At 33.2% G+C, this 15,590-nt stretch overlaps 2 protein-coding genes across 2 annotated transcripts; both read right to left on the reverse strand.

The window, feature by feature from the left end:
* Positions 1-5,282: 5,282 nt before the first annotated feature.
* LOC143625724 (F-box protein At5g07610-like) lies at positions 5,283-6,461 on the reverse strand. The gene has a single exon (XM_077095987.1). The coding sequence runs from the start codon at positions 6,459-6,461 to the stop codon at positions 5,283-5,285; it is 1,179 nt and encodes a 392-aa protein (XP_076952102.1).
* A 6,744-nt stretch (positions 6,462-13,205) lies between these two features.
* On the reverse strand, positions 13,206-14,369 carry LOC143625733 (F-box protein At5g07610-like). Its single transcript, XM_077095994.1, has one exon. It carries the CDS (start codon positions 14,367-14,369, stop codon positions 13,206-13,208), a length of 1,164 nt encoding a protein of 387 aa, XP_076952109.1.
* Between the last annotated feature and the right edge of the window lie 1,221 nt (positions 14,370-15,590).

Genomic DNA, 15,590 nt, shown 5'->3' on the forward strand with positions numbered 1-15,590 from the left:
ATAATACACTAAACTTACTTTATACTTTGAGACTTTGACATATCTAGCCCTAAATTTATATGTGAGGGATTAATGCTAACAAGTGAAACTTCGATCACTTAAAAGGGAATGCTAGTCTTTGGATCCAGATTTGATCCCAATTAAGGAGGTAGTAGGGAGCCGGAGAAGGATTTCGGTTAAAAGGTTTTTGTTCGAACCAATCAAATTTGTAGACGAAGAGGATTCATCACCAGAATTTGTTTTTAGGGTTTTCTTGATTTGAGTCTTAAAATTTTTGTGGTGGGTTGGCGAGTGAAGAGGGGTTTATAGGTTTATAAGGTGGGTTTTAATGCTTGAAAATCACCATTTGAATGAGATTTCGGTGTAAACTTTGCCAAAATGAATTAGTTTAACTGAATTTTAGCTTTTATTTTTTTTCCTGTTTTAAAACAAAAAAAAAATATGTATTATTTTTTTTCCTGCTTTAAGAAAAGCTTTATTTCTTTTTTATTTTTTATGGCGACATAATTTATGTATTAATTGACCACAAATTATTAAGTAATTTTCGACTTGAATTTGGTTAATTGGGTTTCACCGATTTTAGACCAACCGGTTTGGGTGCCATTTCACTGATCAAATGCAAGTGTGGCAATTGGAGTTGACAACCCCATATTTAAGTTTTGGGCCAAGCTTATGTTATTTACCAACCCGTTTTTGAAGCCCAATTTAGGTTTGATTAAGTTTAATGTTTTTTATATATACTTGAACTTAAATATTTTTACTAATATTTTAATGTAATGTTGTTTAAATTTAATTTATTAAATGTAACGTAGTATTTTTAATGGAAAACACTATAGAATTAATAATCAAGTTTCAAATTTGTTTCAATAAGTCACTAATATTTTTTCTTTGTCTCAATTAAACTACTCAACTTTCAATTTGTATTCTAAAACGAGGAGAACAACTACTATTTTAACCTAAATGACATATTAAAAATATAAAAAATAATGACGTTTTAGTTATTTATGAACCAATAATATGAAGGTAAAAATGATAGTATTAGAACACTCATTAAAAATTGAGTGACCAATTTGAGAAAAAATTAAAAGTTGAATGACATAATTGAGACGCAATGAAAGATGGGTAACCTAACTTAGAAAAAAACTGAAATTTAGTGACTTATGATTGAGACAGAATAAAATATGAATGGCTTAGTTGAACAAACTTGATATTATTTAAAGTTGTCCATATTTTTAAATATATTAAATGTTTTGTTTTTTTTAAATTAAGTTACATTAATAACTTTAATAATATAAAACTATTATTATTATTATTATTTTTTTTTGAAAATTAAGCTTCATTCAACACACCCCGACTAGGACCTCAAAGCGAGGACCAGCGGAAAATTACAACATGTACATAGACTTACACCAATCATCCCAAGACAATACCTTAAACTTTGTTCTATTTTGACACAAAAAAAGGATAAACTTTTAATATTATAGATAACAATTCTGCTCGGTGTCCTCGTATTCCTGAAGATCTTTTCGTTCATCGCACACCATATACACAAACAAGCAATAATGATAATTTCATGAACCATGTTTTTCCTCCACTTGTTACCTGCCACCATTTTATGCGCTTCCAGAAGGTCTCGAATATCAAAGGCAAAAATAGAATTTAACCCGCATCATAAACCAATGGCATTCCAAACCTCGTGAGAAATTGAGAAGTATTTTATTTTGTTTGAAAAATGGGATTTACCTGCCACTATTATTTTGTTTGAATAAGGAAGGAAACAAATTGAGAAGTATTTTATTTTTGATAAGCGTGAAAGAGATTGGGGGTGTGATGTGGACACCACTCACATGACATAATATTTTCTAATTACCTTTTTTATAGCAGTAAACTTTATGTATTACGTAATTGACCATTAATTATTAAGCATAATAGTCATTCAAAAAATAATAATTAGGAGTTAATGCATATTATTTGATTATGTTAAGTTAATTATTAATTTAATTACCATCATCATAGCTATGGAGTAATTGTACATGCGCATGGGCATACATCATGGTGTTACTATTTGCATTAACAAATACAAAATAGTTACAAAATCACATATAATAATTTTAAACACTTAAAATTTGTGATCATTGATGCTAGGGGTGATGAAAAAGAAGATACGTTCGTGATGTTAGAAATTTTTTGAGGAATATCATAAAATACAATTTACTTGTTGCTATACTTATTATACCTTATGAACATGGGCGGATCTACGGTAGTAACGGGTGGTTCCGCGGAACCACCCGAGTTTCGAAATTATAGTGTATTTATATATAGAAAATAATAAAGGAACCACCCTATAAATTATACAGGAACCATCTTAAAAACATATAAAGTGCTTGCCCGGATGGTAGTTTGTGGGTTTTGTAACCCGGAGGTCGCAGGTTCTATTCCCGTTTTTAACAGTTTTTTTTTTTTACTAAGTTACCCTAAGTCCTGTTAGGGTTTTTTATAACATAAGCTGATAAGCAAAGCAGACAAACCCCTGAACCAATCCGTGTCCTCATGGTCCTTAGCAGCTGCAGCCGCCTCTGTCCTCTGTCCACCGCTCCACCCTCAGGCTCAGCTCAGCCACTCCGGCAGTGGCACACCGCCGTCCGCCTCCGCCTCTGATTGAATCAGTCACTGGTTTCAAACCCCTGAACCAATCCTTGCCCCCATAAAAATCAATTCCAACAAAAACCTTTTTTTGCTTGCTCTGCTCACTAGTCCGGCAGTGGCACACCGCCGTCCGCCTCCTGTTAGGTATTTTTTTGCTTCTTGTATGATTCATTTTATTTAATCCATTCGAAATGATTATTGAAAGTAGTTTGCTTTGTGAAAATCTTTTTGAAAGAGAGTGTTGTATTCTAGTTATCCGATTCATATTGATCCAACCCAGTCCTTCTTAATTCTTATGAGTTATGACGATTCCCGAATCCAGGGATGCCCTCCACCTGTTCGACGATTTGTCTGAGTGAAAATTTGTTTTGATATTTGTAATTGTAACTTTATTTTTTATTTATTTCACTAAATAAACTTATGTGAATACCTTTATTTTTTTTATTTATTTCAAATAAAGCCTTAATGATTATTGGTTTTAATTTGTTAGTTTGTTAGTTTTTGTTAGTTTCTTAGTTTTAAATTTGTTAGTTTGAAATTGTTGATTTGTAGGTATTTTGAATATGAAGAGATATTATCAAAGTGAACCATCGAACCTTGGATCATCATCTTCAAGTAGTAAACCATTAAAAATAAATTTGGATGATCTACCATGGGATCCTTCCGAAAGGCAACCAATTTCATCTTATCACCCAAGTCAAAAAGATGAAATTAGACGGGCATATCTACTTAGAGGTCCATGTCAACCAACCGTGCATGATTGTCCTCTAACAAATTTTAGTGGTAAATTAAGACGCTTTAATGAGGAATGGTACACTAGTGAATTTGGAAATTGGTTGGAATATAGTGTCAAAGCGGATAAAGTGTATCGTTTGCATTGTTACTTGTTTAAGGAAAGTGGACAAAATGATGCAATGATGGTAAGAATTTTTTTTAATTCATAAAGACTATTGTATTGATATTATGTGTTTTTTAATTTCTAATGACGGTGTCTCTTTTATTATTTTATCGTATTTTTATTATGTAATGAACTTTTCCCGAACCATCGAACCGACCCGAACCTCAAACCGACCCGAAATTTTATATACCCGACTCGGTGAAATTGAAACATATAAAAGTAGTGAACCACCCAAAAAAAATTCCTGGATCCGCCACTGCTTATGAAGTCTTATTAACTTGTTATGTTACATGTTTCTATGATTATTAGAGTAAGACCAATAGTAGATCATGAGTATACTCTCGTACCTTGAAAAACATCAAGTTTGTTTACTTTAAAACGTGTTAGAACCAAGTTTGCAGGGCCGGCCCAGAGAAAGACGACCCACCCAGGCCCACTCTATTGAGAGGCCCATAATTGTTTTAAAAAATTATATAATTTTACATTTTTAATTTAAAACAAAAGGATACAAAATGACTCCATGGTGTAATGGAAAGAGTTTTAATGTACATAATCAATCAAATGTTATGAGTTCAATTCCTATAACTTTTTTACTTTTTTTAGAAAAAAAAAACTGTATTTTTGTTTTATATGATTAAAATGTCCCATTGTAGGTGTTTTGTTCTTTATAGAAAAAAATCTTTATTTTGTGTTTTATATGAATAACTTTATTTTTTCTTTAATTCATATTGGGCTTTGAAAATGCAACTTAAAATGTGATTTTTGTGGCTTTTTTTACTTGCATCATGTCCCAAAATTTTAACTGATTCTCAGAGACGGCCGTGCAAGTTTTTGTCTATAATTTTCCAAAGCTACATATCAGTCCTCCAAACTTAACAGCTTGCTGAAATTGAACCAAACTTCTAACTATGAACAAATTACCAACCAGCCCCTGAACTTGCTTATTACATAAACCGCTCACTCAACAAAAGTATGAATTCGACTTTAATCTCCTACACTTAAATTAATTAGATATGAGTTATCTGTGTCAGTGCCTAATTTGAACAAGATGCTAGCTGAAACGCCACTTATTTAATAAGAGCGTGAATGAGTAAGTGGATGCATTCTTGGATTCGAAGAGAGAAAGATTCATTATTTTCGAGGGAACGTAGCGTGGTTACAGAAAAACGAGAGTTTCAACTTTAACTAGGTATGCAATACTTCATACTTGGTCTATTTATAGTCTTACAGGGGAATTAATCATAACACGAGGAACCATACTGCTACTAACCTACAAGAGAGTTACTAAACAGGCCAAGTATGTTTTAAATTTGTTAGTCTTATTAATTGTACTTCGCTAGTGGTAGTAGTAGTAGGGGTACTCGTGTTGTGATTAATTTCCATGTAAGTCTGTAAGTTTTAAATTATGTGTGTGATTTGAGTTATAGACACTCTTTTAAGATTCCGAATACTGTTTCATCAAAAACGCGTTGTAAAAATGCCTCGAGTTAGTAGTTCCAAGTACTTAATGGCCAATAGAGTACGAAAGGTATTGAAATATTTCATCAAACACGAAACCAAGTCAAGGAAACATTATATCGATCAGACACCGTAATTGCATATTAAAACATCACCTGCAATCTTGTAGAACCTAAAACCACCTCCAAATCAATTTGTCATGTAAAGGAGAAAAAAAGGATTTAATTAATCACACATAGGGAGATTCCTTTCGGCTGAAACTTTAAAACCGGATTGCAGTTTAGAATGAAGTTAAAGATTGGATATAGCGATGCACTTCTCTGCCTCCAATTCTAATCTGGGAAATGGTGGTCATATGCTTACAACTCTTATCCAGAATATTGTATCTTATGATCTTCTTATTAATATTCAACACCATGAATGCATCTTCTTCTTCTTCTTCTTCTTCTTCTTCTTCTTCTTCACCTCTAACAATATCAATTACTTCAAACTGGTTGTTGCGAGTCATCTGAGGACAAACGCCCGGAAGATCATGAAGCTTCACTTTGTACTTGACAAACCACCCCAAACGGTCCCATGACATTTCATACACAAGTAGATATATATGGTATTCATGCTTGGCAGTAGCCACCCAATGCAGATGTCCTCGAGATTCCCCAAAGTACAAATATGTGCTACGATAACCATAACGCCTCATAGGTTTCTCAGGGGACGGTATTGGCAACTCTTTTAGCTTTTCTAGTTTAAGATCAAAGTAAGATAGATAATTACGATCAGAAGGATGCCAGCAAACAGCCTCATTCCAGTAAACCCCATTACCGAAAGGCGTATTATAAGAACTCTCGGAGAAATAATGGTTTAGATTCTTCCATTTCCTTGTATCGGAAGAGTAGATTTGAATTTCGGCAAGAACCAAATCACTAGATGGACATGAATATGAGAAAGTAATACAAATTACTTTGTAATGTGGACAACTTGTCTGATGATACGCCAAACCAATAAAACGGTCCGGTTTATGAGAATAAACCAACGGGATGATCGCAAACTGCTTGGTGGTGGGATTGAACACGTAGTACATACGATCGCGTGTGTGTCCTTGACGGCTACAACAAAGAAGTAAGCCATTACATGATTGCAGGATTCTGATACCATTAACATCAGGGTAGAAATCGAGACTACGGAAAGGAGGTGGGGTTCGGTATTCATTATCAAACGGGACGTACTTGTTGCGAACAAAAAGACCAGGAGAGATCGAAAGCTTGTCATTACGGAGGGTGAAACGCCGGTGGGTTAAAAGTGATTGCCAATCTTTGGATAAACATTTGAACCTTAGAATGGAGGTAGCAGGGAGCCGGACAAGGATTTCGGTTAAAAGGTCTTCATTCGAACCGATCAAATGTGCAGACGGAGACAATTCATCATAGGAATATGTTTTTAGGGTTTTTCGGGTATTTTCCATTATGTGATTGAAGACTGAGGAGGGGTTTAGAAGGTGTGTTTAATAGAATTTTAGCAGTAATTGACTTGTTATTTATTTGTATTAAGTCACGATTGATTATTAATTTTATCTAATTAAGGCTATGATATCAATTGATTTGATGAAGTTATTCTAAAAAGAGGAAAACAATGAGAAATATGAGAAGGATTTCTAGCCACATAAAAAAACCTTTTAAAAAAATTAAAAATAATTAAATAAAAAAATCATAACTCAAAATATAATAAAAAAAAGAAAAAAGTAAAAACACAAAAATGTTTATACTGTATTTCTCGTTCTAAAAAAACACAATGGTAAGTTAAAAAGTCGTTTTTTTGTTTATCATTGTGTTTTGTGTTATTTTCGTCATTGCTTGTGTTTTTTTTGCTTGACACTGTGTCTTTTTTTCTTTATATTGTGTTATATTACTCAACTTGTGATATAATTTGTTTGACATTATGTTACATTTTGCGATCTATTGTGTCTTTTTTAATTATAATTATGTCTTTTCGTCAATTTTTTGAATTTTTGTGTATTTTTAATTTTTTTTAAACATGAATGATGGCGGAAACATTTTAATTTTTTTAACATTTTTCGTTTTCTATTTTTATTTTTATTTTGAGTTATGTTTTTTTTATTATTTTTTTGAATTTATTTTTATGGGGTTTTTTGTGTTTTAACTTTACCCATAAATTAATTTTGTTAAATTTATTATTACCTTTTTGTATTAAGTCAAGATCTCTTTCCGAAAATGGGAAATTCAAAATTTAAAGCCATTGTTTTCATGTAAAGGTTTTTTTTAATCAACCTCTAATAATACCATTTTTAAAAGTTCAAGTTGGTTGTGTATCTAGACGTTGAAGTGAAAAAATACCGTTTGCGTATGGATTCTTGTGTACGGGTATTCAAAATTTAGAGCTCTAATTAACATATGTAATTGTCGAACTAGAAAGCATAAAAGTTCGTCGATTGGGTTGCATGGTAATAGATCTTGGCTCCTAAAAGATTTACCTTCAACAAAGTTATATAACTATATTCATGGCCAGATTACATAGATTCCTATAAAGGTAATTTGTTTCGTTTAGCAAGCTGTTAAGACAGGATTCTTACAAGAAGAAAACTAGCGAAACGAGGTATAAAAAATGTTCCAAACACTTATGTTTATGGGGAACTACTAGCGAATCGGTTAATCATCTCTTTTTATTAGTGTAGTTGGTGCAATATTTCCATTCCTGACTGCGAATCTTTGAAAAAGATCCTTGATATCCCGATGAAGATCAACCAGCCTCTAGCTTTCAAAAAGGTTATACAAATTTGGTGTCAAAGATTCAAATGGAATGCGCAGAATGAAAAAAAAAATATTTAGTGACAACATGAACTCGGTGTCAGAGATTCTTGAGAACGTACGTGCATGACGCGTCTTGATTTGACACACTCTTAAGTGGTTAGTATGAAATAGTTGTTTAAAAGAGCATCTCATGAATATGAAGGGTGTTTAAAATATATACTATCATTATATAATTTCTAATTCGTGTTTTTATGTCTTTGTTTTCGAGGCTATTTATTTTCCAGTTAAGTCGAAGGGGCTATTTAATTACTAATAAAGAAAAGATTATGGATGATTGCTTAATTAGTGGACTTTGATAACGTATGTACATGTTCCTCTCTGATCTATAAGACAGAAGTTTTGCATTCATCAAAGAACACACAAAAACAGAAGTTCGAATTCGTGTCCAATCGTTTGTGTTACATATATTTTTTTGCAATCTGTGAATAGGATTTGGTCAATTGCTCTAAAGCTTGTTCTTGTTCATTCGAATCAATCAATCAAGAATTTTTACAGGAGTTGTGAAATCTGGCATGAAATGAGCTGCTAAATTGCATATAGGGCCTTTAAAATTATACACACATAATATGTCGGAAAACGTGGTACTTGATTTGATTCTCAAGAACATACAATTGTAAAAGACTCAAATAATTGAAATTGATAAACAAGAACAAATGATTACAAACTACTTGAAATAAAATTACTACGAGTTGTAGACGACTCTCATCGGATCAATTACTGATGAATACAATAAACGAGAAGAATAGCATCATTGTAGAATTGTGTTTTTGGACCTGCAGCATGAGAGGTCACAATTTATAGCTTCAAGGGACTCGCTTATTTGGAGAAAGATGAACCAATTAGCTAGCACTAATTTTGGGATCTTGAATCAGTTAAGGAAGGAGCCTTTGGTGAGACAGGCTGGATCCATGAGACATCAAGATGTTGTGATGAGAGCGGACAAGGCCGGCTCAACGCCTTTTGTGGCCTAAAGCGACATATCTTACGGGGGACTTTACCAAAATACAAAAATAAACATAAAAGTCCAAAGCACAAATAGCGAAAGTTAACTGTACGAAAATAACAAATGAACTAAAGGAAGATGATGGAACTTGTTAGTTGCTACTAACTAATCAGGACTTTCTAGTTTAGAATTATGCATAAAAACACAACAAGATCACACAAAATTCTAGATTGTAGCATCATCTAGCTTTTATAATCACAAAAAAAACCCATAAAAGACAATGGAACATGTTAGCCACACTTGAATACTATCAACATAAATCTTGATTCTTAGTTCAGTAACTCTGTTAGACACCCAAATCATTGGACATACACACACTCAGATGGTTAAACATGTCCCAATAACATTCGTGAATAGATTCAAACTCAAACACGTCAAATATATAATCGTACAAATCACGCATAATACTATCAACACATACAACAAGCATACAAATAATTTTACATGTACCAAAGCCTAATTGAACATATCCGATGCACCGGCCGGGAGACTATGCGAAAAACACAAAACAATTTCGACGCGATGATTCGGTTTGGTGGCGATTAAAATGTTAAATAACCAAGACCGGGAACACCGCCATTACTACCGCTTCATTGTTCACGAACCGGCTCCGATTTTTGAAACTCAATTCGACGCTTCGTTTTACTAAACTAATCGCCGCTCAAAGCCTCAAACAGGGAATGGAAAATGGATTACCCAAGTCTTAATTAAAACATAAGCTTAACACATAATTTATCTATAATGTAATTAAAAAATTAGGGGCCTTAATATGTGGAGGTTTAATTTTGTTGCTTGGGTTTCTTCACACTAGAGCCGGCCCTGAGAGCGGAGGCGATGATGAAGAAGCATAACCCGGGCCATGAGAACATAAAGTGAGGCTTGATCGCCCGTTGAACCAGAGAGAATCCCAAGATGTACAAAACACATGAAAAAAACATACACATAGCATTAGTATCTGATATTAAATTGATATATTATTAACATAATGATATTTCTTAATTACCAATGGAGTCTAACTAACTAATGGAGCTTTAAAAGACAAATAGATTCATGGTTTATTAGTTAGTTCCGTCATACTGTGATCGATTTCAAAGGAGTTCGTGAATCCGGACTAATAAAAATAGAAGGGAACGATTGTAGAATTAGAATCAAATTCTTATGAATTTGAAAACCAATATGGTAAACGTCGGTCATATCGAATAGCAACATAAAACTGTTATCCAAAAGATTGTACCTTATGATCTTCTTTAATTAATAGTTTCAACACCATAAATGTATCTTCTTTCTTCGCCTCCAACAACATCATGAAGCTCCACTTCATACGTACATGACAAACCATCCCGAACGCTCCCTTAACATATCATACACACTCAGGAGAAAGCGGGAGTCATGACAGGCAGTATCCACCACAAGTAGATGGTTTCGAGATTCACCAAAGTACCCTAATTAACGTCCCACAGATGCTACCCTCACTAGTAATGGTGATGGAAATAGCAAATTTTTGGGCTCTAGTACTTTGGGGGATCTCGAAGCCATCTGCATATGGTGAAAACGGCAATCATGAATCTCGTTTCCACCTAACTGTGTATGAGATGTCAGGGGACCATTCGGGGTGGTTTCTCAAGTACTCATGGAAACTGAGGAGGAGATTTGAGTGTAAGCTTTGCTACCCGACTTAGGTTAATTGAATGTTTATAGTATTTGTTCTACCTCTATTTATATTTGTTTTCTTGCGACAAGATATCTTTTATTAATTAATGAAAAGATATCAACTGATTAAGTTTAGAATTAGATTAACTGAATTTTACATTTTATTTCTTTTTCTCTTGAATGTTTATATATAATACTTATTATCCCCCTATTTATATTTGTTTTCTAGAAACAAAATATAATTTTATTAATTAATGAAAAGATATCAATTGATTATGTTTAGTATTAGGTTAACTGAATTTTACCTTTCATTTCTTTTCCTATTTTACAGCAACATAATTTATGCATTAATTATTAATTAGTAGCTAATGCATATCAACTGATGGGTTTGATTGTTTGAATCAGATACGAATTATCAAATACGAATTACATTAAGGTGCTAACTATAGAATCAAGTAATGTAATTATGTATACAACATAGTGTTATTACACTACGATGTAATTACATAATTGCACTGCTTGTATATATATAATTATACTACTTGATTCGCACAGTTAGCACACTAATTTAATTTGCACCATAACTTCCCTCATCAACTGATTATGTTAAATTAATTATTAAGTTAAATAATTCACCATCATCATAGCTATAGAGTACATATCCTGTATTATCAACCGAGCTCTTATGAGCAACCTCCTCCAACCGATCCTCGTTCCTGATGGAGGGTCAAGTCAATCCAACCTTTTGTTTGCGGATGAACAGTCCTTAGAGGGTCTTGGTCGGAAACAAATATTCTAAGCGTGGTGCGCGTTTTACTCAGTTTCTATTTGGTATCCTGAAAGTATATTTAAACAAGAGTAAACTATTTAGTGTACAAACATGGCGACCCGCTTACATTTCAAAATCGGCAATTCCCAATGTTGTTATCTAGGTCTTTGGGTGGGGAAAAATATGAGTTTAGTCAATAGTTAGGATGTCGGTAATAGAAAGCTTCCCGGGGCTAGTACTAGTTAAATTGGTACCAGACGCGCTGCTAATTTACCTTTTTTATCGCAATAAGAAGCCCTACTTCTAGTTATAGATCAGTTGGAACCACATTAGACGGGACTTTAATTCCTTTCAGAAAGAACTATGGAGAAAAGGAAAATTCATTGGGTTCATATGAATCGAATTAGATTGGACTGCCTTTATACGAAAATCAACATATATTTGATTTCCAACCTTTTTTCTAGCCAATCTTTATATGTTAGTTACCTGAGCAATTTAGCCAAACAACACCAACAAGCACATTTTAAACGAGACAAACTTGATTTTTTTCGATGTACGAGTGAATATACTCGTAATCTACTATAATTGGTCTTACTCTAATAAGCGTTGCAACATGTAAAATGACAAATAAGATTTCATAAGTTGTATTCTCAACATGCATATAAGTTTCTGAAAGACAATGACTATAAATCAAATGATTGTACTGCTAAGAAACAAGTCATTGAGGCATTATAGAAACATAGGAAGATTTCATCCTTTGGTCTTAATGATGAACTTGTTTGTACCCAATTCTTCCAAGGTAAACATCAAATGGTATTGAATAGTTGCTAGAAAATCTTACTCAGGAAATTAATTGTATATTATGATCTTCCTAAAAAAATTCAACACCATGAATGTAACTTCTTTTTCACCTCTAACATCAACGATTTCTAATTTGAGTGCGTTTGAAAAGACTATATGTGATTTGGTAACACTCTTTGTAATCATGAATGAATCCCGTGTTTCATTTATGTTTGTTTAAAGCCACTATATGTGATTTTGTAACTATTTTTGTATCCATGAATCCATCTAGTAACTCTATTCGTGCGCGTACCCATGCACATGTACAAAGGGGAAGAAGTAGCAATATGCGGCATGGGAAGTTAGAACTTGTTATTGATGGCCCTTAACCGGATCGATTAAACATGAAACAATAGAAATCAAACATGTATGAACCTCAATTAGATAATTAACGATTTGATGGAAATGATTCCTTGAAGAAGATATTTTTACAAATGATCACGGTAAGCCTAGTTAAAGGTTGTCAGAATTGTGTTTTAAACTTCGAGCCAGTTTGCGAAGAGGTGCAACGCACTGGTAGGTTTAGTTACATAATTAACATTTAGCTAAACATAAAATCTTAACATAAACTATATCCCCAACACTTTAAAATGAAATAAACTCGGTTAAACAAACTCATCATCTACAATGGAATCAATCTAGTAAGTTTAAATAGGTATGCAATACTTCATACCTGGTCTATAAACAGACAAAGTATGCTTTAAATAATGTGTGATTTGAGTTATAAACACTCTTTAATCTCTGGAACTCTTTTGTTCCTCACATCCTTCTTGTTGCTCCAGTTAATTCTTGTCTTTCTAGCTTTCTTACACACGTTCTAAGATTCCGAATATTGTTTCATCGAAGTTACATTAAACAAAACATGTTGTAAAAATGTCTCGAGTTAGTAGTTCCAAATACTTAATGGCTAATAGAGTACGAAACGAATTGAAATATTTCATCAAACACGAAACCAAGTCAATGAAACATTATAACAGACATCGTACTTGCATATTACATCAGACATGTAACGGAGAGAAAAAAATAAAAATAAAAATAAAAATCAAACAGCAACTCAGATTCAATTAATCACACATAGGGAGATTTCTTTCGGCTGAAACTTTAAAACCGGATTGCCGTTTAGAATGAAGTTAAAGATTGGATATAGCGATGCACTTCTCTGCCTCCAAGTCTAATCTGGGAAATGGTGGTCATATGCTTACAACTCTTATCCAGAATAGTGTATCCTATGATCTTATTAATATTCAACACCATGAATGCATCTTCTTCTTCTTCACCTCTAACAACATCAATTACTTCAAACTGGTTGTTGCGAATCATCTGAGGACAAACGCCCGGAAGATCATGAAGCTTCACTTTGTACTTGACAAACCACCCCGAACGGTCCCATGACATTTCATACACAAGTAGATATATACGGTATTCATACTTGGCAGTAGCCACCCAATGCAGATGGCCACGAGATTCCCCAAAGTACAAATATGTGCTACGATAACCATACCGCCCCATAGGTGCTTTAGGGGACGGTATTGGCAACTCTTTTAGCTGTTCTAGTTTAGGATCAAAGTACGATAGATAATTACGATCAGAAGGATGCCAGTAAACAGCCCCATTCCAATAAACTCCATTACCGAAAGGCGTATTATAAGAACTCTCGGAGAAATAATGGTTTAGATTCTTCCATTTCCTTGCGTCGGAAGAGTAGATTTGAATTTCGGCAAGAACCAAATCGCTAGAAGGATATGGATATGAGAAAGTAATACAAAATACTTTGTAATGTGGACAACTTGTCTGATGATACGCCAAACCAACCAAACGGTCCGGTTTATAAGAATAAACCAACGGGATGATCGCAAACTGCTTGGTGGTGGGATTGAACACGTAGTACATACGATCGCGTGTGTGTCCTTGACGGCTACAACAAAGAAATAAGCCATTACATGATTGCAGGATTCTGATACCATTAACATCAGGGTAGAAATCGAGACTACGGAAATGAGGTGGGGTTCGGTATTCATTATCAAACGGGACGTACTTGTTGCGAACAAAAAGACCAGGAGAGATCGAAAGCTTGTCATTACGGAGGGTGAAACGCCGGTGGCTTAAAAGCGATTGCCAATCTTTGTATAAACATTTGAACCTTAGAATGGAGGTAGCAGGGAGCCGGACAAGGATTTCGGTTAAAAGGTCGTTGTTTGAACCGATCAAATGTGCAGATGGAGAGAATTCATCATAGGAATCTGTTTTTAGGGTTTTCTTGATTTCGGCTTTGGTATTTTCCATTATGTGATTGAAGACTAAGGAGGGGTTTAGAAGGAGGGTTTAAATGTTTAATAGGTTTTTTTAGCAGTAATTAACCTTTTTTTTCTTTGTATTAAGTCACGATTGAGTATTATTATTATCTAATTAAGGCTAAGATATCAATTGATGGGTAAAGTTATTCTAATAACAAAAATGAGAATGATAAGAAGGTTTTGTAAAAAATCTTCTAAAAAAAATTAAAAAATAAATTAATAAAAAAATCATAACTCAAAATTTAATAAAAAAACGAAAAAAGTAAAAACACAAAAAAGTTTCTACCGTATTTTTCGTTTTAAAAAAACACAATGGTAAGCGAAAAAGTCATTTTTTTATCATTGTGTTTTGTGTTATTTTCGTCATTGATTGTGTTTTTTTTTTGCTTGACATTGTGTTTTTTTTTCTTTATATTGTGTTATATTATTCAACATTGTGATATATTTGTTCGGTATTGTGTTATATTTTGCGATTATTGTGTCTTTTTTAGTTATAATTGTGTCATTTGTTCATTTTCGTCATTGTGTCTTTGATAAGACCATTGTGTCTTTTCGTCATTTATATATATATATATATTAAAGAAAAAGTTTGTACGGGAATGATGGCGGAAACATTTTAGTTTTTTTATTTTTTCGTTTTTTAATTATACTTTGAGTTATGATTTTTTTATTATTTTTCTTGAATTTATTTTTAAAGGTTTTTGTGTGATCACAAATCCATCTCACACTTATCACTTTTGTCTCCCTTTGTATTTTAACTTTACCCCCTATGTAATTGTCGAACTAGAAAACAAAAAAGTTAGTCGCTTGGGTTGCATGGTAATAGATCTTGGCTCCTAAAAGATTTACCTTCAACAAAGTTATATAACTATATTCATGGCCAGATTATATAGATTTCTATAAAGGTAATTTGTTTCGTTTAGCAAGCTGTTAAGACAGGATTCCTACAAAGCGAAACGAGGTATAAAAAATGTTCCAAACACTTATGTTTATGGGGAACTACTAGCGAATCGGTTAATCATCTCTTTTTATTAGTGTAGTTGGTGCAATATTTCCATTCCTGACTGCGAATCTTTGAAAAAGATCCTTGATATCCAGATGAAGATCAACCAGCCTCTAGCTTTCAAAAAGGGTCTACAAATTTGGTGTCAAAGATTCAAATGGAATGCGCAGAATGATAAAAAAAAATATTGACGGCAACATGAACTCG

The sequence above is a fragment of the Bidens hawaiensis genome, unplaced genomic scaffold, assembly GCF_021521415.1.
Source record: "Bidens hawaiensis isolate Kalapana, Puna unplaced genomic scaffold, B.hawaiensis_p1.1 tig00000458_1, whole genome shotgun sequence".
In the NCBI taxonomy this organism is placed as follows: Eukaryota; Viridiplantae; Streptophyta; class Magnoliopsida; order Asterales; family Asteraceae; genus Bidens; species Bidens hawaiensis.